This window comes from Dasypus novemcinctus, chromosome 7, assembly GCF_030445035.2.
Source record: "Dasypus novemcinctus isolate mDasNov1 chromosome 7, mDasNov1.1.hap2, whole genome shotgun sequence".
Lineage (NCBI taxonomy): Eukaryota > Metazoa > Chordata > Mammalia > Cingulata > Dasypodidae > Dasypus > Dasypus novemcinctus.
Genome location: NC_080679.1, coordinates 99,066,168 through 99,091,313, shown reverse-complemented (window position 1 = coordinate 99,091,313; position 25,146 = coordinate 99,066,168). Strand labels below are relative to the sequence as shown.

At 40.7% G+C, this 25,146-nt stretch overlaps 1 protein-coding gene and 1 pseudogene across 1 annotated transcript; both read right to left on the bottom strand.

Annotated features, from left to right (window-relative positions):
• Nucleotides 1-1,276: 1,276 nt before the first annotated feature.
• Nucleotides 1,277-19,974, bottom strand: RND3 (Rho family GTPase 3). The gene is made up of 5 exons (XM_004458696.5): nt 19,464-19,974; nt 18,923-19,010; nt 7,519-7,628; nt 4,823-4,957; nt 1,277-3,319 (listed from the first exon to the last, which is right to left on the bottom strand). Exons 1-5 carry the CDS (start codon nt 19,611-19,613, stop codon nt 3,068-3,070), a joined length of 735 nt encoding a protein of 244 aa, XP_004458753.1. The 5' UTR covers nt 19,614-19,974; the 3' UTR covers nt 1,277-3,067.
• On the bottom strand, nt 19,940-24,425 carry LOC101436976 (bisphosphoglycerate mutase-like; annotated as a pseudogene).
• Nucleotides 24,426-25,146: the final 721 nt, after the last annotated feature.

The window sequence follows — 25,146 nt, the reverse complement described above, 5'->3', positions numbered from 1 at the left end:
ATGCTTAGAACAAATGTTTGCTGAGGCAACAAGTCAGAGAAGGAAAGCATACTTGTCCGAGATAGAAGACCAACTTTTTTCTTTTTGGTTCAATAAATTAAAGGCAGTGGAAAGAACAACTCACCAGAGGGAAACATTGCTGTACAACCTATAAAATACTGCCAAGGTCAGCAGATCCTCAACTGATATTTTTTTCTATGCCAGTCATTGTTGAGAAATGCATTTTGTGAAAGACCAAGTTAGATATTATGTTTGAAGTTACTCAACACCAAGGATGAGGAAAGTACTTTTATTTCCTTTACTACTACTTGCAGACAATGAGTTCCAAACATTTTCTGTAACTCGGTGCTTTTAAAATAATTTTACAAGACTATTCCATAATGCCAATGCTCTTTAATTTGTTCACTCATGCTAGATCCTGGATTTGAATTTTCCCTTTGTTTTGTGCTTCTGTGATTTATTTCCAAGCAAGTAACTATACCTCAAAGATTCCCAAAGCCACTAAAAAAAAAAAAAAAAAAAAACCACAAGGATGCAGTTTTTATTTGAATGAAGTAACTTACACGTGCAAATCACTGAGTTTTACAGTCCCACTTGGAGTTTCTTTGCACGTTTATGTAAAACTTGTGTGTTAAGAGTTTTGGCTAAAGACTGAAAATCAGTATGGTTTCTAAGGACCCAAGCCTCTCTTGGTTCTAAACTATTCCATGCTTGCTTTAAATCTTTCAGGTCACAGAGAACCACAGATTATGTTGCCGGCATTATTTAAAGTTGCTGCTACTATAAAACACCATTTTCATTTTGCTTTTCTCCCCTAATTGTTACAGTCGCAGAATCTGGGGCCATCTACCCAATTGGCCCTCGTGAGTGAGCAAAGGCCTTGCAAAATGGATGACTAGGCCAGGAACCAAGCCTCCAGCCTCAGTCAGAAGTGAAGCAAACTAAGGTCCTATCAGAACCAAAGGGCGTAAATCACACTGCCTCACTATGAAAGCGCTCAAGGGCTTCCCACATTTCATACAACTTAATCCTAGACAGTGTCATGGCTTTTTATGTATATGATCAAAACACTTCATCTAATTATGCCCCTATTTTCTTCTTATGCTTTGAAATCATGATGGCTTATCTTTCCCCAAGAAACAACTGTTCGTACCAAGAAACAAAAATATCTCGTCTACTTGTTCAGGAAATGTTAGGTCAGATTCTGTAATCATCTCTATTAAAGAACAAAGCTAAACAGCTCAATCAGGAGGTAGATAATAAAAGACAGATTGCATTTAGACAGACATGGTTACTTTTTTATTTGAAGAAAAGTATGTTTTAATAAATACTGCAGAAAACATTGACCAAACAAACATACAAAGTGACGTCAACATTTAAAAAAATGCAACTAAAGTTCTGTTTTATAGCAGTTATAACTTATTTTCTTTTTACAATATTTAAATACAGAAAGCACTTGCCAGCTATTTTGTAATACTGCCCAAAGCATAATGCTGCATTAATCAAAGCATATTATGTTGGTAAAATGTCTGTATTACACGGGAAATGACTGGAATGAGATTTTCTTGCAGAGACAAAACAAAGTGCTTATAAGACATGGAACTGTGTTGTAATTACTTTAATCTCCTCTCCTGCCACAATTTAATGGGAGCACAGCTTTAACACTTCAAAAATGAAGCATTATCATTGGAAAGACAGCTCGTTTTCAACAAGCGCCAATAATAAACTGGTCAGATCTGGTTTCTTCTCTGAATGACATTCTAAAAGCAACTGGTCAAAAAGTATCTGTAAACTATTTTAAATGCTGATTTTTCAGCAACAGCAATCAAGTATTGAACATGGGCCTTGGCTGAAGCTGGTTAAGTGAGGTTTAGCAATCACTCTAGACATATCCTGGTATCGTGTCAGGACTGACACCATATAATTTTCCTCTAGGGACTCTAAAGCTTGAGTAAGCAAGTCCTTCTCTTATCAATGTTCATTTGAAAAAAGTGAAATAAACCAGCACACATGATCAGATGCTGCCAATTTTGGAGCTTCATCTCCAATAGAACATATTATAGGCCTTTTGCTTTGTACTTTCGGTGACTCAAGTCCAGACAGCTTACTCACAAACTGTGCTTTCTGCTACTATTCCTTCATTCATTACCTCTTCTGGTGAAAACAGTACCTACACTCCCCCCCACCGCCCCCCCCCCATGGATCATTCTATGATGTCAAACCAAGACAACTTTTATTTGACTTTGCATTTTTTATCAACGATGGCAAAAAAATCACACACCCTCTTTTCTAAACAGTGCACAAAAATATTACATTGAGCAATTAACCACTTTTTAATGACAATCACAATGATGAACAGAACCATCAGACTGAATAAAAATTGACACTTCTTTTCCTATATGATCTACTCAATCTTTGTGGTGCTGGTCTGCATATCTTGCAAGACTGCAAAAGCCTTTCTTTAGAATATCTCGCTCAGCTATTTTCAGGAAGGCAAGATTTCAAAGCCTTAAAAGTTTTTCCTCTGGACACCCCAAGGGTCCTGATACAATTTCCATTTTAATGATGAGCTAGGAGGAAATTAGATCACATCCTCTAGAAAACTAAATGCTAAGGTCACAGTGCCAGTTCCCCAATGAGGACGGTATATTAATATATACTTTTTGTAAGGAGATTAAAACATTTAAAAATTAAACCAAAGTAGAGATCCATGAATAGATTGTAACAAAGAAAACAAAAACGCAAGCACCATTCAGAGTGTGATTTTTCTTCTTGGAGGTACTCGCATTTCTTCTCATCTACTTCTAGCCCATTCGAATCTCTCTCTCTTTTTTTGGCATATTTTTCAAGTCACATTTCAAAACTCTTCAACGTATTCACTTCCCACCACTTGGTCTACATGCCGAACCTAAGGACAGGATTCCAAAAAGATGAGTATCCTTTCAAATGCCTCCTAAGCCTCCAGGATATGTGACTTTAACTGTGCACTTTGTTCAGACTTCACCTTTTTGTTTTGCGCTGTTTTTTACACTAGATTCCCTTGTCCTCATGGAATATAACGGAAGGTTCACATCACAGTGCAGCTCTTCGCTTTGTCCTTTCGTAAGTCCGTAGCAACTGTTGAGAGTTCTGGTCTGCTAGGCATGTGTGAAATCCGCTTTGTGGCCCTCTGTGATTTGTTACGCTTAACGTTTTTATTTGTCTTGTTCACACAGGCTAGGGTGGCAACGTGAAAAATGTCTCTGACGCTATTTTCTGACTGTAAAGCTGAGCATTCAATATAAGTAGCTGCTCCAATCTGTTTGGCCATATTTGCCCCCTGAGAAGCAAAAGAAGGGATTTTAATCAGCAGTAAGTCTTGGGGAAAGTTATAAAATGTCTAACAGCACAAAATACTAATGCATTGCAAAATGTTTTCCAATGTGTTAAGTGTGTTTTCCAAGTATCACTGTGGAATTTTAAAAATATGAACTACTTTATTACTTCATAAATGCTTGCAGTCAAGGTTCAGATCTAAGAAAAGATGCTCAGTTATCATCCCTCATATGTAATTCTTGAACTCCTCATAGGTGCACTAAAGGCTGATCTAGTTTCATTGGGTCATCGGTAAACAAGGGTCTTGATCATCAGATACTTAGTATGAGACCCTTGCTGATGGGATAGGTCAGCTGAAGGTCATGAATGTAAATGCTGCATTTCCCAAATAGCTTTGGCAGGGGCAATGTGGGCCCTAAAGCCCATTCCAACACTGCCCAGGGCTCTCCATTTCTTTTCATGAATGTAAATGGCACTCAAGACTGGTCAAATAAATTGTCAAACAGCCAGGTTAAGGGATGGGGCTAAGAATTAATTTTGAAATGCTTGTGATTTTATCTCAGGGTCAAAATAAATTGAAGAAAGGGATATTATACTAGGACATCTGTAACTTTATGGAAAACAAAATAAGTAGTTTCTAAATTTGGACAATACAACCAAGATGTACGATAATAAGCCATGTGTACATTGAAATGACTTACTTAAATAACCAAATTTTTATTCATGCAAGACAAATAAATGATGAATATTAAATAAAGCTTTAGCTATTTAACACAACAAATGAACTTTCGGAATGAATTTATGACATCAGTTCTTCTCCTACCAACTACTTGGGAAAATGCCTGCAGAAATGCTGAATTTCTAAAAGGCTGTTTTATAGAGTGCTCCACTGGCAATGACCTTTTTAAGTATTTTATTATATTGCTGACTATAAAATAAGATTAACTCTCTTAAAGAGTATTACTGATTTTGACCACGGGAGTTGCAGAGATATACAAGGGTAGTATTTGATCAACTGTTTATGTACTTAGTAACGAAATATTACAAAATTATACACTATTGAATGGCCAAGCAATTTACATTTTATATAACGTTCATGCATTTGCCTTATTTATGCAAAAATGCATATTACTCCTCATTCAATAAACCATCAAAAACTTTGGAAGAAAATTTTTTGAAAAGGGTCCAGTATCAAAATATCAGCCAAACCTTGCCCCAGGATCACTTTAGTGCTCACTTTGCAGATTAGTCCGAGCCCAGGACTGCTGTGGAAGTGCTAAGATGCTAGCTGTAAAGGCACAGGCATACAACCATCATCATCCGAAAATCTGTGTTTACTTGTGGCTACAACTGGGCTGTAATTGGGGTCCTTTGGAAAGGGTCTTTAATTTGGAGTGGACTATTGGTTGTGCTCTTAGAAAAGCAGCCGATTTTATTTATTATGAGTGATGTTCCATTTCTCTCCCTCTTTATAGAATCTGCATTTGCACACTGACAACATACATACCTGGTCATAGGACACTGGTGTCTGCCTGTGATTTGAGAGCTCTACTAAAGTACTAACATCTGTCCGAAGATCAGACTTGCAGCCAACCAAGAGCATTTTGGTGTTGGGACAAAACTCCTGAATTTCACCTTTCCACTATTGGAGAAAAAAAAAAAAGATGAACAATTAAAAAGCACAGGTATCCACATAATGGAAAACAATTTTTCAAATGGCAGGTGTTCAAAGTGGGAGTCAAAAAAGGACATTAAAAAAAGGGCAGTTTCATTTTCAGATGAAGAGGCAAACCTGCATTTATCTTCTAAGTAAGATGCTAAGTTATTTCACTTTAAAGTGGATCCATTAGGGAATGCTTATATATATCATTAAATATTCTCCCTCTCTGCTACTCATTATCTGTCCATACTGAAAGAGACTTGCTGGGTATTGTCAGAGGTAGTGCTAACAATTTCTTTATTATTGAGGTATCTCTGAAAGATAAAAGTACTTTACAAATAATTATATATTGTAGCCAGGGCCTACATCCTCAGCTATGTTGAGCCGGTATTTCCCAGTGTGCAAAGCTGGGAAAGTGGCAGAGCCAGTGAAAACACAACTATGCATTCCCACCAACTAAGAAGAGCAGGCACTATGTGTTGGGTGGCTTTAATTAGGTATTGGAGAGTTTATAAAACAGAATGTCCTGACTTCAAGGAGTTTCTCTGAGTGGCTGAATTTCCACAGACAAGGACATCTGGCATAGAACCATTTCCTGGGCTCTCAGGAAGGCATCTGGTCCTGTAGCTCAGTGCCCCTAAGTTAGTATTAAGTTACATAAGCAGTTAAATGTTTCAATATAGTCCATTTTGGATAGTTGTTTAGTGATCTAAGAAGAATTAACAGAACCTTCAGAAATGCCTGGGCAGGAATTCCAATTGTACTCAAGAAGAGCAAATGGATACACCTTGTTGCAGTTTCCTGTCCTCAAGCTCCCTACCAACACCGGGACTGGAGTAGGTACAGACAGCAGTTGTTAGTGAGGCCGAGTCAGGGACATAGCACCGACTGGACTGTTCCCACCTACACTCACAAATAGGTACTGAACACGCACAAAGCACTGGGGCGGTTACAACAGAGCTGTTATCTTCTGGCAAGGAATTCACAGAGGAGTGGGGGTTCTGAAGTATTTAAGTATAATGCTAGACAAGAGGGACATCCTGCAGGAGAAATTTAAAAGACTATGTGAGGCCACTCCAGATCTAGAGGTGTGCTTTGGGCAATGAACTCTAGTCTAAAGTTCACCAGAGGACTGAAGGGAGTCATACACTTTCCATAAGAGCCTAATTTGTTCACTGATTCATCCTTCTTTTCCTCTCTCCTTTCCTTCCTTCCAGAATCTCTTAAAAGCATCTACCATGTGCTAGGTAGCACTGGAGTTAGAACTGAGAAAAAGAATAAGTCACTCTAATCTCTCTGGTATTCAAGGACTTAAAAGGATTAAATCAATACCAACTATAACTAGGGTTATCATGAGCCTTAAACCTCATAGGAACGGAAAACACACTCATTAATATCTATATGGCCAAAGTCACTATTCATTTGGTCTTTGAAGACAAACAGAAAACAAAACATGAGTGAGGCTCTTCATCATAAATTATGCACAACTGGATACTACATCAAGTTAAATCTCCAGTAAATAAGCAATCTCTTTTATCAGCAGAGAAGAACTAGACATGTTGTCATGTTGATCTTCAGCTGTGTGATGACTCTGGCCTCCTTCTGCATGTCTAGTAGTTATTTACAAGCAGTAAAGACAAGAAAGGTACATTCCTGCCTGAATCTGACAAGCAATAGCATTATTCATGTTAGATATACAACAGTACTCAAAACTGAAAGGAGTTAAGAAGTGGAAAAGATCTTCTGATCTGTTTAGAAATTCCTATTTCATTGAACGAACTATATTTGTAATGTTTACTAGAGACAGGGGAATGGTTCGCCTTCAAACCCTAATTTCATAATGACACACGAGACAAGCAGTCAGCTATGATAGGGAAATATATAAACTAATGAAAGCACACAAATATAGAGATTCCACTAAAGATTAAAGCCAGATGGGGGAAAACAAAACTAAATGGGCCAACATGAGGACGTCTCCAACCTCAAATTCCTCCTGTCCTCTGACTGACCACAGGAGTCACCATGAAGCTTGCACTGCCTTGCTTTCAACCTCATCCTCTAAGTCTCAGTGCCTGGAGAAGACGGGTGCTCCAGGGGAGAGTTACAGCACTCGGGACAAGCTGAAAAATTAGGTTATAGTTTATAACAGCCAGTCCAGAACCTAGCATGTGACTTCTGTAAGGACCGGAGGCAGGTCCAGGCTGGAGCCACAGGAGTGTTCCCTCCTCCCTCATGGCTCTTCGCTTCTCCCTGGGTCCTTCCAGGGCTTCCCAATGTCCCTTCTCCAAGAGACCTCAGGTCTACGTTTTATAATTAGAACATGTTTACTCCTACTCTTTTCAGTAGTAACTACCTTATCATATTTCACCCTGTCTGATATCTGGCAACACAGCCCTATTCTTCCTATATTAGTTTCCTTTCTGAATGTCAAAGCTATAAACCGAGGCAAAGTCTGTCAGGAGAAGGAAGGAAGGATGGCAGGGAGAAGGGGAGGGAGGGTTAACCCCAGATACTGAGCTGTACCATCGGTCCCCAGCACTTACCTTTTTAAGGACACTGTCCAGAGTCTCTGGTCTACTGATGTCAAAGCAAATCAGCACGGCATCAGAATCTGGGTAAGAAAGGGGTCGGACGTTGTCATAGTAAGGAGAGCCTGAGAGGAAACAAAAGATACACAAGTTTTCAGATAAAAATCCCCCTTTGTCATGAAGTAACTTTGCTTTTTCAAGCTAAACCCCTTGAATGTCACATGGTAGCCTTAACCCCACTTCTGCAAACAAACAAAAACTAGGTTAGGAATATATTAGATTCTAACAGAAGGTGAATGGATCCTCACATGTATCCGACCTGAATTCAAGGGGAGGGGCCAAGGTCTTAGACTGAAATCTACCTGGCTTTAGCCAATAAGGCCCCTGCCAAAGTGGAAGCACCGGGAACCAGATGCCTCAAGTGCAAACCCATCTCCACCACTGAACAGGGAAGGTAGGGGAGTTTTGCAACGGTGTACCTTGATTTCTTCATTTATAAAATTAATATAACAGTATCTACCTGGGATTAAATAAACTCAGTGCCTGGCATTTCATAAGGGATCAATAAATATTAACTATGGTTGTTATTTTTGCATTGTTACTAGTGTTGTTAAAAATTGAGCGTGAGCAATGCACCATAAACCGAGCTACTTCTTGGGGGAAAGAGACCAAAATTCAAGACCACTTTGACCTAGAGTGGGAGTGAATGGGGGAGTAAAGAAAAGGGTAAGTTCAGATATGTGAAGAGAACCAATCTTACAAGTTTGGATAAGCCATGACCTTTGAGTTTGCCTACTTAAACTTATCCCCAAGCCCTTTATAGACTCTCTTTCTGTTACAACCAAAGAATGTAATAAATGCCACATTGGATCATGTCACTCTTTTACACAGTTCCATCTCTGACAGTGACGCTGAGGCATGATTCAAGACTTATGGTCCGAGGTAAATCCAGGGTTTTCTAAAGATTCATATTACCAGCCAACTATTTTACCACAGAACCCTCTAGTCTCTTAGGAAATTTCTTCTTTTCCTTTAGGAATTCTAAAGGATGGGCAATTACATGTGGCCAATAATTATAAAATGGTGACTACAAAATTAAATATGGCTTGACAATAGCTACTTTAAAAAAAATATTTTTCAGTATATTGACATTTCACAAGCATAATGTGAAAACATACACACACACAATTTAATTCCAGTCAAGAAAGAAAATCTAAACCACCAAAGTCTTTTTGAAACCTCCCCTTTGTTTTGACATCCCTTTTTTCTCCCAGCAGAAAGACATGGCATGGTGTCCCCAGTAAATCAAAACTCCATAGCCAAATTCAGGAGGAGAGAAAAAGAACTTTTACATTTCTGTCACAACAAAGTTTTTCAGGAAAGTGCTCTTGTGATCTAGAAGTTACTGTTGCTAGGGTCTGGTATCCTCTTCGTCTATCCTGGGTCCTAACATTCACTACGGAATCCCAGGCAACACTGGCCATTTACTTGCTGCTTTAACGGTGGAGAGGGACAACTTCAAGCCAGATGTGTCTGCTAAGCAAGGAGGAAGGGAATGGCAAGTAAAGACAATCTAAGCCAGAATTTTTCATGAACTGCAGCAGTTTCCACATCTGGAATTGGGGCCCTGATGCAGCAGAGACTAACAACTGAAAAATACTTTCTAACAGCTTCAAGGTCTTAAGAGTTAAAAAGAAAAAGCCAAGTAGTTTTAAATATTTAGGCACATTGGAATAGTGTTGTCGCCATGGCTGCCTTTCTAGTAACTTGAAGAAATAGGGGATTAAGAGACTAATTAACAAAGAGTTCACTAACTTAAAATTTTTGAGACGAATTAGAAATGAGAAGTTTTAACACTATATCTGGATAGAGAGGGGGTTTTTTCATTTTTATTTTTAATTAGTTCTATAAATTTCAGACTTTCCAAACTGCAACCTTTCCTGTTTCTTTATCCAAAGTCTGACTTTCACACAGTTTCTGCTGTAAACATTTGGGATTCTCTTGCCAAGCACACAGTAAGAAAATTCCATACCTTAGAGTGGAAATCCCAAAACCTGATGCATACAGAGGGCTTAGTCTGCCCTTAACAGTTAACAAAAGAGATGACCTGACCCCAAACCCATAAAGTCAGAGCTGCTCTGGACAATTAGAATTGTCAGAAACTTCATGCTTCAAAGATTTCCTTTCTTGGAAATCACTCAACATTAAGAGAGACTACTATCTCACTGAGGATACTTTTTGGTTTTAATTAGACCTGAAGTTCAGAGGACTGGCAGCTACAGGAGCCCAATTCCTTCAGGACAGGACCTTGTGCTAAATGAGTGTACTTACTGCTAACTATGTAACAATAGAGACCATTTTTCCAACTACAAAAATGAGGAAAGGCAGATGGAATAGCACAAAGGTGCTAAGACAAGAGTATTCAAAACTGAGGCCCCCAGGAAAATCCAGTTAGGGTATGCCATTTAGGTCTCTACGTGGCTGCCGAAAAAGCCCTCCCCTTTGTGAGCTGCTTCCCCTCCCCCACCCATCTTTTGGCCACAAAGGGCTTTGTCTTCAGCCCTCACTGGCTGGAGGCTACTTATTAGAATCAACCCAGCCAGCTTCTAAGCTTAGTGTGCATATCTAAGTATCTGCAAAAGTTAGACTTTGACCTCATTTAAAAAGGAAACAGATTTCGCAAGTTAAATAGAATTCTTCTGAAGATTTGTTACTGCTTTTGTCTATTTGGTTTTATATTTTAAAGAAAAATGCAAATGCAGTGTAAAGGTTCATGAGAAATAAACCACCTTGCTTGGTGAAGTAGCAAGGTAGTTTTTAAGAGCTCTAACACAACCTAATCAGGAATGACATTTTGATTCAGTCCTATTACTTTTGTTAATGAACAGTGCTGCTTTTAGAATGAATGTCCAAAGAATTAAGAAGCATAGTCCCCACAGTTATTAGCTATAAGCATAATTTATCTAACCACTAACTACGAGAGTAATTTGTCACTAAAAAGAGCAAGAGCACTTATCCATTAGATGTTTTTGACACGTTAAGGTTAAAACTTATTTTTTGGATAGAAAAAAATCCATTGTCTCGTTTTCCATAGTTAAAAACAACCTGACACCCCACAGAACTAAAAAAGAACTCTTCTCCTGGGAAAAATCTAACAATTCATCTGCTAAACTGACACTCCTCCCCATCCCCACCCCCCAACAAAGTCCTGGATAATTTTACAGTGTTTATTTACTGTTTGAGCACTTTGGATCCTTCCAAGTTCTTTCCTATAAAGCCCAAGCTACTGCACAAAGGAAGTAAGAGAAGCAAAATGGGGAAAGAGCATGGTGTAATCACAGGCATGTGTGGGATAACTCACAAGCCAAGAAAAAACGAAGAGGAATTCCAGGAATGCTCCTGTGAAGTGTGAAGCAATCTGGGGAGGCAGAAGTGCCCCTAAAGTAAGGAAAAGAAAAGGAAGCCCACAAACCAGGAACCAAACCTGCCCCTAACTCCAACATTCCTCGAGAAAAGGCTTAAACAACCCTGTGTTAAACCAAACACCCCCAAAATTCACTTCTGCAGATAGTTTTAAAGATACATTTGAAAAGCTTTCAGGGTGACTACAGAACACAACAGGAGAGAGATGAATACTTTCAGTATGTGTGACCATACTGAACTTTTAACAGCAGTACATAAACATGTATTGAGGCACACAGCTTCAGTATAGACCGAGAACATAAGGATGTACTGTAGTTCAAATTCAGTAAGGCTATACACTGAGCTTTCCTTGTATAAAATGCTTTCTCAGCATATGGAGTAGACGTCATGCAAATGGAAATTCTCAGATGCAGCAGGTGTGATCCCTCTTATACTATGTGAAACTTCAGATCACAGCACCATTCCAAGGCCAATCGATCAGACCTCCAAAGGGAAAACTCCAGGTATTGTAAAAAAACAATTACATCACATGTGCAAAGAAGTGCATGCTAAGAAGAAATAAAATTGACGGGCTTTGCCCAGGGGTAGGTTGGAATAAGTGCACATCTGGGGTTCTCTGAGTTGCTCAAGTTTGGCAAACAGCAGCAGAGTTCTAAAGCCTTTTGAAATTTCAGGTTTACTCATCATTGTCTTCAAGATCATTAATTCAGGGTGAGAGCAAGATATTTCCAACCCAGGAATAGTCACAAAGTGCCTCACCCAGAAACTAATTCTTCAGACACATACCTGCCCGGTTAAGTCATCCCTTCACAAAGACAGAAGGCACCATATATGTACATAATTAAATGTATATGTAAGAAGATTCGTGCCCAAAAGGGAGGCTTTATGGAACCTTCTGCAAAACCAGTTCACACACTGTGAGGCTTTGTAAGAATGTGAGAACTAAATAGTCTTCTAGCTGACTATTTCATAACTGTAACTTCTCTTATTTGAACCTTAAGTTGAAAAACTTTCCTTCCCTCCATAGGAAATTCCTGCTGAGAAAAAAGTGAGAAGATAGCATATTTTTGGAAGAGAAAATATATAGTAAATTTTGGTATTTTTAGTGATCACAAAAAAGAACATCAGTACCAAACAGCGACCAAATGGAGACTGTATGATCCACCCTATTATCACAAGATACCATTTCCTCATGCCATCACTAATTGGAGTGAAAGTTTCAAATTGGCAACAATCTCAAGTCTGGGCAGAACTTTTGTACTAAGTTTAAGACTGTTTTCCCCGGCAGTCTGCAACACAAACACGTTGCCCACAAACAAGCAATAAAAACCTTTTTGGGAAGGATATTTTGTTTGCTTCTTTTATAATTCTGATTAACAGGAATATGAATAGATTTTATGAAAATTTGTGGGCATTTATGTGCTGTTAAAAATATAGAATCAATATTTTCTATTTCTAGGGGCAATACAGATTCATAGTTGGATAAAAAGAGATGTTAAGTTGAGCTTTAAATAATGTGTTATTTTTAAATTCCTAATCTTACTGGGATAGTTAAAAAATATGTAAGAATCGAAATATTTCACTTACAGGGGAACTATGGTAAGCCAGAACATTAAGGATAAAAGTAGATACATTTAATTTTTAAAAATCACAGTATCTTTCAATAACAGACCAAACTTTTTATGTTTCATATAATACTTAAAAGTCAGATTCCTTGGAGTGAGTTTCTATGAGTGAATTCCCCTTTCCAGATGCTATGTCATCAAGCTCATTTTTCAAAACCAATGTGCACAGCACCTGGTCAAACTTCTGAGGCAGCTTACATTCCATGTCAATAAAATTTCTGCTTTGCCAAGGTGAACTCTGATTACTCAATATATAGCAAACTAAGAAGACATTTAAAGGACATCAGAAAATGACTGAGGCACAACTAATTAATTTGGCACAGGCTACCAGGCACCATGAGCTACTAAGTGGAGAAACCATTGGTCCTTGGTGTCATATCTACATTCAAGAAAAACTGGATTAATGAGGAAACATCTGGCTATTTCAGGTGGCACCAGAATGACCAATCTGGACACCTTGCTGAAATATGCAATTTAGCAAGAAACCAGATTGCAAAAACCCAGCACTAACTGGAGTTAACGTTTTAAAAAAATAAAGGGGAAAATCTAGAGACAGATGTTGATGTAGAAAGGGAATTCATACTTTTTTTTTTTTAATCGACAGTTTACATGGGAATTGTTGAATGGTGGACAAATGTTAAGATGCAGTTAGATGCATAGGAAATTACATGCAAGGCAAAACTTAAAGTTGTTTGGTCTTAACCTACTTCTTACAGAGTTACAGTATGAAAACTTGGAAGTTAGAGTTGAAACTGGTCTTGAAACCCTAAGCTCCTACAGATCATTACTACCTTATGAAATATCTGGTTTTCTAAAGGTTTGCCCTTGAAACATACCCATGCTTTTTTGGATCCTTTGTAAATTCTTATCCTCTCCTTTTCTCTAAAAAGGTTAATTTAAGTTAGAACTCTTCAACATCCAGAATCTTATTTCCCCTTATAGCTATTTAATTTAAACATGCTTCTAAGTGGAAGGGATGTTAAAGACCTTTTAAGAACTGAGTCAGCTCCTAGAGATTCTGTGAGCTTTGAGTTTCAAGTCAGAAGGCCTGACCTGGCCTCCAGTTATTCTTCAGGTTTTGCTGCTGCTTGGTGAATCTAGCTTCAGAAGCCAAGGTTCACTCTTCTATAACCAAGTAGTATAGAACCTAAAACAAGGAAATGTCCCCTCTTTGCCTGAAGGTTTCCAGGGAAGAACTTCACCTGCTCAAGTTCCAGCCCATAAACATTTTCTCTCATCTAAACTCCGGACACTTACTGGGGCTCCTCATTTGATTTCTTATGCTACCTTGGAAAAGCCTTAGAATTTTACATTTATTGTTATCCAGTTTTCCTCTACTTTTGTTTTTCCTGTTACCCAACTAGACTGTGAGTACCTTGAGGGCAGGAAGTGTTCTTGTTCAGCTTCGTACCTCCCCCTTCCTGCTACCAGAGCACCTAACTCAGCGTGTACTTGCAGAATGCCCTAAAAACTGCTTATTTACTGATTTTATAATAATTTCCATGTACCTTGCTTAGATGTGTTAATTTAATATGTTCAATCACACCAATGGTGTGTCTTGAAGCTGCTTTCTTCAATGATTATATATTTATCCCAATACTGCTGAAATATCTCTATCCTTTTTAAGAAATATTTCCTTTTGAGGACTTGTCACAAAGACCATTTTTCAAACTTGATGTATAAGCTACAAATAAAACAATAAAGACAATCTTATGCTTGTACATGAGTTTGTTCTTAAACTAAGGTAATGTGGTAATCAAAATTTGTCTTTCCTTCCTTTTCCTTTAAGGAAAAAATTTAAAGATATAACCTTTTCTATTAATAATGTTAAAAACTAAAACAGGAAGTGCTAACTTTGGCACTCATGGTTTAAAAGCTTGTATCATGACAAGATTCAAAAGAGAGTTCATGAGGAAATAGCATACTTATTATAGGGAATTTCAGCAGCTGAATTGAATATTTTAAAACTAATAATATGCCTTAAATAAAATGTGCACTAACTTGCTTTGGTTAAAAGCTGGCATGAATGATTATTACTCCCTACATCACATGTGCTGAAATTACACTGCAATCAAATCTCTTAGGAAAAGATATAGTGATCCTTGAATGACTAAAGTTTCTATTATTAGTAGGCATTTGGCTTCATGCTACAAATTACTTCTATGCTTGGCAAATGCTGTAAATTATGAAGCACAAGATGGTAGGACTACTTTGGTCTTATTTATCACTTGAAAATGGTGAAACCATTAGCCATTGTTTTGCAGAAACTTATTGGCTGAATTTGAAAATCATACGGAACATTTCTTCAATATTACAAAAAATACTCATCGATGAAAAAGGGAATATTTCTCAGTAAACTGAAGACATTGTGGGCTTATATCCAGAGCCTACCTTTAAAAATCCTCCTCTTTTAGAGGCTTTCACTGGGCATATTTTTTTAAAAAGCAGGTTTTAATTTACTTTTTTTTTTTCCTAGAAAAACTTTAAGCAGTCATAAGAAATCAGTTGGCAAAGTACCATTTGTGGCTGCTTTAGCTGGTACATGTAGGGTGAGGAAGAGCAGGAAACTGTGTCCAATCTGAAAAGGCTCTATAACTAGGGAAGCCTGACAAGAGAATACACAGCAACCAGGTGGCACAGGGCACTAGAGCTCAAAAGTTTGACACACTTGGGCTCATTACAGTTTGACAATGAGCTGGGACTAAGTGAATAGAGCATTCTTCTCCCTGCTCCTTGACCCAATGCCCCACTGAGGCCAAACTTAGGGCCAGGACTAGGTGTTACTTATTTAACATTGCATATCTAAGGCCTACCAGATAGCCTGCACACAGTAGGTTTAGAAAACAGAGGACAGAGGGAGAGAGAGAGGAAGGAAGAAAATGTTGTTACTATGCCTCAAATTAGTAGGAAAGGAATTATTTCCTTCTTTCTTGGTGAAAAGAGAATCCATGTATCCTGCACTTATACTTGGAGATGATGTTCTTTCCCACTTCCAAATCTGCAGTTGTGCCTAAGATTATCTTTTGACTACTGGGGAAAAAAGCAGACCACTTCTGAGAAGCCATTAAGAGAGGACCTGCTTCTGTCTCCTTAATGGTTACTCAGTCAAGAGGTTAAAAGGGACATGAATACTACTCAAAGGACAAAGAGTTGATGCCACCTCTCTCCCTATGTAAGAGAAGTTAGGCACATCCAATTTTCCCTATTTAAATCACTAACTTTCACAAAGTTCAAGCAGGGGAGGGGAATCTAACATCTTCTCTCCAGAGCTAAACTGATGGGCAGTTAGAAACAGTAAGTGTAGCAAGAGACATAAGCATATGCAATTATTTTCACAACCTGAACTAAACAAATGTCTCAGTGGGCGATGAAATGTCAAACATTTGTCAAAAAATAATCCTGTTCAGAAATGTGCATGAAAAGTTCAAGATGAAATGGAAAACTGTTAAAGATGCTTCAAATGATTAGTCATTCATGCAGTGGTTCTTGTTAGATGTATTTTTACTGATAAATGGCAAAGCATTTTTGGTGGAAACAGTCTGTTCTTAGAATTTAAGCAGCATTTGGTGGCTGTGTTTAATTAAGTAACATTTCACCTCATGAACTATATAATGGAATTCTAAGTAATTCCCTTGTGGCTCTTTTTTCATTTGTATAAATCTAATTTCCAACTAAGGTTTCATTACTGGATAATTTTGCAGTGAGATATTTTCTTAATCACAGTTTTCAAACCTTTATATTTGAATTGAAAATGCATGGGTTTCATCTCATTAAACAAAAACACAAGTGATTATTTCAAAACAGATTTCATTTCAGGTGATTATCTTTAATTTGATGAAAGACAATATTTATAAAGTTGCTGTTCTTTATGCACAGGTAATTCAGTGTTAATAAATGCCAGGGAATCTCATCTCCTTGGAAACTATGCCTACAATTATGCATTTGTTCACACAACAGATTTTATTGGGTGCCTACTGTGTGTAAAGCATCAAGCTACCTGTGCAGAAACCATTAGTTATAGAGTTTTTATTAAATATTTGAAATTATCTAAAGTAGTATTTATTTGTACATGTTAAGGATAGTTTCCAACTACAAATGACCCACAGTTTGCTTGCTTTATTTATTTTCTAGTCTTCTGAAAAGAACGTCTCTCTTTCTCCTTAAAAAAAAAAAAAATCAATGGAGGCCTTTGGGCACCTAATCTGAAATCTCCCTAGGTGGTCCTGTGACTCTTGCAGCAGGGAATGTATAACTGAGTATTCTTTCTAAACCTACGCTGTCCCCCTCCTTACCCGACTTAAGTCCATCAGGAAGCCTGGTTGCATTCAGAACCTGACTTGCTTTGTAGGCAACACGAATGCCAGATTCACAAGGTAAGGACTGACGCCAACCACCATCCTGGGAAATAAAAAGACTTGCTTGTCCCATGCACTAAACCCAAGAATTGAATAACTGGGAGAGATTCTGCATATTTTCTAGCTCAGTGTCCTCTTTTTATAGGTGATGAAAACTAGTCCCAGGGAGGCAGGGGATTTGCACACAAACCTCCGTGGTAACCAAGAGTAAGATTTAGACACAGCTTTTTATCAACAATTGGACCAACTCCAAGCCCCACCCCCAACCTCTAAATAATTCTTATCATACCATTAGGTCCAAACATTTCGTGGAGTACCAACAACCCTGGCCACTATGCATAAAAATACCATGATTTGTCTGGGAATTAAGGCCATTTAAGTACTAGGCTGTGTAATAAGTCTTATAATAGGAACTATTGAATTTAAAAACAACACTAGAATTCCGTCTATTACCACCTTCTCTGTCATTGAGAGTGTGAGTGTGGAGTGCCCAGTACAAAAATACTGAGAAGTCCTGGTTCTGCTGCCCTTGGCGAAGCTCGAGGAAGAGCCTGATTCTCCAGAGGGAAACAAAATCTGCCCTTCTCACTCTAGCAGTCGGAGCGTCTGGCACCGACCATGAGAGGCGCTCGTGCGAGACTTCTCGCTTGCCTTTGTGCCGGGACAGTCTCTGGAGACCCTGTCAGTCTGGTCCCTTCCTCTTGCTCTCTAATCCCCTGCGTTTCCTGGGGGTTCCAGAGGTTAAAGCCGAGGGTTGTGAGAAGCTCGCAGGGCCCAGAAGCATCTCCACGAGGCCACTCCCAGTCAAGCGCGGCTTCACCTCCGGGCCTCCTGGCCAGACAGCAAAACCTGCATGCTGGCACTCGTGTACTTCTCCATGCTAGTTTCACCCCAGATTTGGCTCGGTTCACCCGCAGCAGCCCAGCTCCCGGCTAGGCAGCCAGAACCTAAGTGCAGGGGGATTGAATCTATCTTCCCGGTGGCTCCTCCTCTTCCTTCTCCCCCTCCTCCTCCTCCAGAGGCGACACCCTTTTAGAAGCCAATTTCCCTCACCTGGCGAGCAGGGGCGGAGGGTGCCTGGGTCCCAAGCCCGAGGTTCCCCGACCGTGCTTGACCCTGCAGGAACCCTAGCTCAGCCGCCCGCTGGCAGCCTTCCCGCCGGCGGGGTTGCTGGAGCTCCTTACCAACGCGCGCCAGATTGGTGGGTGGGCGTATGGGAAGGCGATAACCCGGCCTTGAACCCCACCACCCTTGGAAATAACCCACCACGGCGCCAATAATTCAACTGGACAGGGAGGTCAAAGGCGAATAGTGGGGACTTGCGGAAGGGAGGTGATGCAATAGGGGTCAGGAGGGAATGGCGTGGACGGGGAGGGGAACAGGGGTGGGGGAAAGGGATGTCGTGGTTACTCAGGAGCTTTGGACCCACAGATCGCCCTCGGCCGGCAGCGTGGGGGAGGCCCGGCGGTCCCCCGCCTCCGCCGCCAGCGCATTCCTGTTTAAGCGTCACCAGCGCCCCAGCTGCCTGTGTTCACATTACTCTCCGCAGAGCGCGGATTCAGAACGTAACCGGGTTGCTTTGAGGATTTTCTCCCTCCTCCCACCAACGCTCGGCGCTCCAGGCCTCCCCGACCTGTTAAATGCAGGAGGGGCCGCGTGGTTCCGGGGCGGCGAACGCACCCGAGTGTGGAGCCACCTTCACCACCCGGGGCGACTCCGGCTGGGTCCGGAAGGCCGACGGGTTCCGGTCACTCAGAGCCAAGCGCAAGGTCACTCGGCGGGTCCACAGAACCCTCCTCTCCCCACTGCCGCCCTCCGTCGAGAACGGAAAAATTTTCACCCAGGAGGGAACACGGAAATCCCTCTGAGGGAGGAAAGTTAATCAAGGGGCTCAGAGCGCTAGCAGCGCACGGGTGGATGCTGAGAGAACGCCAGGGGCAGAGTCCCAACACCCGCCACTGACGCCGGAGCTCCTGGAAACCTGTCCCAAAGGCCCAGCGGCCCGAAGACTCTTACCCGAAGTGTCCCACAGGCTCAGCTCTATTCTTTGTGTGTCGATTTCAAAACTGGCCGTGTAATTCTCAAACACTGTCGGGACGTAATTCTAAAAGGGCAAGGGAGGAAGGAAAAGAGGGCAAAGAGGTTATCTTAAAATGCACAGCACTCTAAGTACCCCCTATGAAAATCGCCTCCCCATTCCCCAATTATTGAAACACACACAACCCCCGCACCCATTAGACCACACACTCAACGCTGGAATCCTCTCTGACGCCTTGTGCGCCCTACTCTGCTCTTGGAGATGTGCCGACCCAAATCTCCCCAGTCTGGGTTCTGCACACACGGAAGAACAAGTTGCAGAGGCTACCTGCCCAACGTGCAGGCGCGCCCCAATCTCTACACATTCCCAGCCCAGTTTTCCTTTCACCGCAGCCTATCCAGGTGGAAAGTAATAAGGGGCGAGAAAGGCGACTTTAAAAAAGGAAAAACGGGTGTTGCAAAAGGAAGTCCACTTCTAGATCGGGAATCCCGCCTCGAAGCTCCAGCCCGCCACACTCACCTCCGGGAAGCAGTCCTTGGCGAACACATGCAGCAGCGCCGTTTTCCCACACTGACTGTCTCCTACCACTACTATTTTGCATTTCACGTTCTGATTAGGATCCATGATAGATTTACTAGATAATTTCTGACTGGCTCTTCTCTCCTTCATTGATCTTGTCTTATTTTCTCTTGAAACAGGAATTTTCTCTTAAAAGGAAACAAAATATATATTTCTCTGTATATAAAAAAGCAGGTATAAAAATAAATCGCAAGGCTGGTGGGAACCCTTGAAGCGCTGCTCAGATGAGGTGAGTGAGCGGGGCAGGCGCGTTACTCCCCTCCAGTAAGTTTTATGCCTGACTCCACACCTCGCGCTCCAAGACCAACTCGGATCCGACTGCTTTGTTTCACGCTCTCTGCGCGGCTTTATATGCTCGGTCTTCCAATCCTCTTCTTTCTCAATGAGAGAAGGAAACTGATCCGCCTCCTCCCCTTTTATGGAGCCTGGGAGCGAGCTTGGTCGCGTTTCTTGCGGAAAGTGTAAATAGTGCGCCCTCTAGGGTGGCCACGCGGGATCCATTTCCAGACCAGGGCTCTGGGACAATTGGAAGACTCCCAGGACGCTTTGCTGACAGACGGAGACTGACAAATCCGGGAGGAGGTGGGGAACAGAATGTCAGGGCATGTTGGTCTTTCCTAGAGCTCCTTTAAATAATTTTAATGGGAACTGATTAGCAGAAACCTCAGGAACATTTGTAGAGGAAGAATACTTCCACTCACGTTGAAAGAACAAGTTCTAAAACCTTGGAAGCAAATCTTGGGTGGGGAAGGGTTAAGTGGTTGTATTTAACAAAACAGTTTTAGATCAGGTATATAGGCCATGGAACAATATCTAAACCAGGTTATTTCAGATGCCCGTGGAAACTGGCTGGCTTGGGTCACATAATAGAGTAGCTTCTGAAACCTGCCAGTTTGTTACTCAGAGGGAGCAGAAAGATTCTCTGAGGGGTGATTAGAGGAAGTGGGAGGAGAGAAGAAAGACAAATAGAAGATGATGAGTGAAAAAAAGCTATTGGAATTCCACTCAACAGTGCTAGGGACCCAGGCAGGTACAGAAGGCCAACAGATGCCCCCATTTCAGTGAGGAAACTGAGGAGGAGGGCTTCTGATCCTGCCCTTTAGTTGCTTTATCTTTAGTCCCCACCTCCCTGACCCCAGAAGGCATGAAAACCCTTAATACTGACTGAAAAAGTACCATTCCTCTTGTTATTAAGAGTTGTAGAGAGGATTGGAATTGGCCCAGACAGTTTTTCTCTTTTGCCATGAGAAGCCCTTGTTTTCTTCACTTCTGTACTCCAAACAGAAGGTTTCTGTTATTAAATTGTAGTAAGGCATGGATTGGAATCAACTTATTGAGGCTTCCTTTCAGAACTGAGCAAACCTGGAGCCTCCACGGGAGAGCCCAGTGTCCATCTTGGGTTCTGGGTTCACACAGGTAGAGAATCGAGCCATGGAGGCAGGGAGAGCTGCCCTTGCTGGAGTTTCCAGACAGCATTGGCCAGAGTTGGTTTTCACAAAATATTACCCTTTGAAAATTTACCAGGCACTTGGACATGTTACAAGCACTAAAAATTCCTATAGAAAAGTAGTTTGACCCAGCATTCCCCAAATCTACTTAAGCAGAGGAACCTCTTATCAAATTACTTACTTGCTTGTTTGAGAAGCAATGGGCATAATGAGTAGGGGAGATTACAAAGAGATGTGTTTGGCTTCCAAACTTCACATTTTCTAGTCATGTGACATTGAGTCATTTAACCTTTCTAAGCTTCAATTTCATTATCTGTAAAATAGGAGTCATAATAGTAATTATAAGGAAATGTATATGAAGTTTACCAAACAGTCTCTGGCACAATAAAGAGCCCTTGGCCTTTGCTGTATTTTACATGCTACTCTTATTCGCTCTTATCCAAGAACATATAGTTATTGAACATATCTTGGGAAATGTTGGCCTTGTTAGCGGACTCGCTAATTGAAATTGGGGGGACAGGTTCTCTTCCATCTTATCTCAAGTTTTTAACTTAGGAAGTTACTCCTTTCCGGAGATGTGCTTTGACATTTTATGTTCCAGAACTGATGTAACCAATATGTTTAAACCATTCTCACTAGCAATAATTATGAATTATTATTAATTTACTGTCAAAGAACGGGATAACCATACTATTTATCAACCAAGTTGGGACATTTTTGAGGGGCAAAAGGGGGTACTACTGATTATGTCAGGACAACAGATATAAACAGGGTCTGTCCCAGGGAAAATCACTTTACAAATGAATAATCTGGAATCATAGTGGATAACTATTTTTGGAAATCAGGCGATTGGAACCTCCAATAATCTGCCAGTTACCCAGTAAAATTTAATGCTTATGTAATAGAGTAAGAAAACCAATTGTCTGTGGTCACCACACTTTGAATCCTTTTGGAGTAAGAATTCATCTTTTACTTCTTTCAGTCTCCAGTGTTTAGTGTACAGTGGATATTGAATATTTTAAAACTTTCATTTAACATTTAAATCAAGAAATATTTATCAAACACCTGAGATATATGTGTGTGTGTGTGTGTGTGTGTGTATAAAACAGGCGGTGTTCTGGGAACTGCAGCTATACTAGTAAACAAGTCTTGTTTGCTGCTTTTACAGAGTATACATTCAGGTGGAAGACAGATGATAAATAAGGCAGCAATCATATAATGCTATTTCATTTTCCTACTAATTGAATTTGGCAATATATTAGGCTTCATTTTTGAAGAAGTTTTGGATCACAGAGGGGTTCAATTATGGCAGGGGAGGAGCACTGGTGTGGGATGTCTTTGATGGGGGACACATGGTTGGGAGGGAGTTTTCCAGTGCATGTATATAGGGCATATAAAAATGTTTGGATATTCATTGGGTATTGTCATAGTAGGTAGAGTTACCCACAACAACTGAAGGAGTGCTGAGTTCCTAGCCAGGGGAGTTCTGTCACATTACCCAATGGAACAGCAGCCATCCCCCAAGTGCAAGGGCAAAGACCAGTGAAAGATGGTCCAATGATGGGCCCTTGATACTGATGACTATGCTTATGAACCTGTGTGCTTGAAAATCCAACTAGGCCTAGACCTGCAGGGTGCCTAAGAGGTACCTCCTGAGAGCCTCCATGTTTCTCAAATGTGGTCACTCTCTAAGCCAAACTCAGCATGTAAATATATTACCTTCCCCCCTGCAAAGGACATGACTTTCAAGGATGAGCCTCCTTGGCACCAAGGGATTACTACCAATCACCAGCTGGTGATGCAACTAGAAAAAGACCTTGAATAAAAGGGGGAAATGGTAAAGACGAAAGAGTTTATATGGTTAAGAGACTTCAAAATGAGTTGGGAAGATATCAAAGGGTTGTGCTTATGCACATCTCAGCAGGATCCCAGAGACAGTCAAGTATATACAACCCCAGGTACTGGTGTTCCAGAGGGCTACAGAGACACACAGGTTCTATGGTCATGGCAGATGGCTCTGGAGTTCAGTGCCTTGCCAGTGGGCCCTACTTTGGAATTTGTGTTCCTGAGTGTGATGTAGTTGGACTCAGATGTGACCTTTCTACACCTTCTTCTTCTGTCACTTTTACTGAACCTGTGGTTGGTGCTGCGGTTGATATATGCTCAGGAGACTTGAATCTCTGGACTGGCCATGGGCCAGCTGGGCCCTGAGCCTCAGTAGAGTTGCAACACCTACTCTCTGGTTCGTTGGGCTCACCCAGGTCAGCTAACAGAGAGGTGAAGATGGTCAACCACCGCACCAGGGAACTGAGAGTGCCTACAACTGCAAGCAGGAGAATCTCATCCATCAGCCATGTGGGATCTAAGCTCCATCTCAATTTAGAGGTGGAGTGGACATCACCCAGGGTCCAAAGGATGGAGGAATAAAATGTGGGTTAGAGTGGATTTATTGGTATTCTACTACAGAACTTGTGTGACTCTAGCAATGGAAGAAATTGTATCACTGATGTGGAGACCATGGCCACAGGAGTTGCTGAGGTCAGAGAGAGGGAATAAGTGTGATGTGGGGGCATTTTCAAGACTTGGAGTTGTCCTAACTGATATTGCAGGGACAGATGCAAAACATTATATATCCTGCCATAACCCACTGAATGGACTGGGGGAGAGTGTAAACTACAATGTAAACTATAATTCATGCTGTGTAGCAGTGCTCCAGAATGTGTTCACCAAATGCAAAGAATATGCCACAATGATGAAAGAGGTTGTTGATGTGGGAGGAATGGAATGTGGGGTATAAGGGAACCTCTTATATTTTTTAACGTAACATTTTTTGTGATCTATGTATCTTTAAAAAAAAGACAAATAAACATTTAAAAATAAAAAAAAAATATGTGGGGAGAACATCCTTTAACCTTGCAGATCATGGCAGTTGATCCACAGACACATCGCACACATTATACCTCCAGTCATTATAGATTTCATGGTAAGAAGGATGAGACTCATCAGTAGAAGGTGCCATCACATTGTAGCTTCTTCTCCAGAGCTTCACTTGTTCTTCACCATGACTCAGAGCCATTTTCTCCCTATTGAAACCAACCAAGCTTCCATAATGACACTCATTTAGATACCAGGAGCTTTCTATGGGAACTCATTCCTGACCAAGTTCTTCCAAGACCAGTTAGGGCGTGCGGATGAACTGATTAAGGATGGATGTGAGCACAAGATCAAACTCAAAGTCTAGTGCTTTCAGTTGCTTCCCACAGTTCTGAACTTCCTCTGTTCCTTCACTGTTGAGTTTCTGATTCACCCAACTACAAAAAAAGTTCTTCTTATTCCATGCACCCTCTCCATGTTTGAACATAATAACTTCATACTTGGAAAAAAAAAATGTTATGTGGAGGAAAGGACGTTGGTGTGTTTGAGGAATAGAAGAAAAGCCAGAGTGACTGGGCATACTGCAGGAGGGAAACTGTGGGTAGGAAAGCAGAAAGGAAACAGACAGGGGCTGAATGGTTGGTCCTTAGTGACATGGCCATAGAATTTGGATTTCATCCCAATAGTAATATGAAGTCAGTCACAGGAGGACTGCAGCAGAATCATGACACGATTGTATGCATGCATGCATGAATGAATGGCTTGGGTTTTAGGCTTGCATCTGTATACTGCTCATCTGTATTATACTGAAAATATTGGGTCTAAACAATACCTAAAGAACTGGAAAGGACAAAAAGTTTAGACTGCAAAGAAAGTTTTCTGGGAAGAAACAATGATTTGCAAGACTTTGTGAAGCCCCAGCTAATGTTCTTCCTTTTGTTACTCTTCCCATTTGCATTTCTTTGTTTTCTCTTTTGTCTTTTATTTTCATATTGCTCTCTCCTTTCTCTAATTAACTCATATGATTAAGAGAAGAGAAAGTAGAAATGTCCATACAGTTTGATTAATAAACCAGGCATAATACACAAACCAGTCATGTTCAGTTACCCTAAGGGATTTGTGTTTATAAATTCTTTCTTTTTTGTTAACCATTTATATATTAAGGAAGACTTCCCTCTTCCCACTCCATCCCCTAGAAACTGCATGTCCTCGGACCCAAAAGGGTCTGAATTCCAGGCCTGGAGAAAGCACTGAGAGAGTCTCATGTAGGGATAGCATCGGACTGATATATACAATGGCTC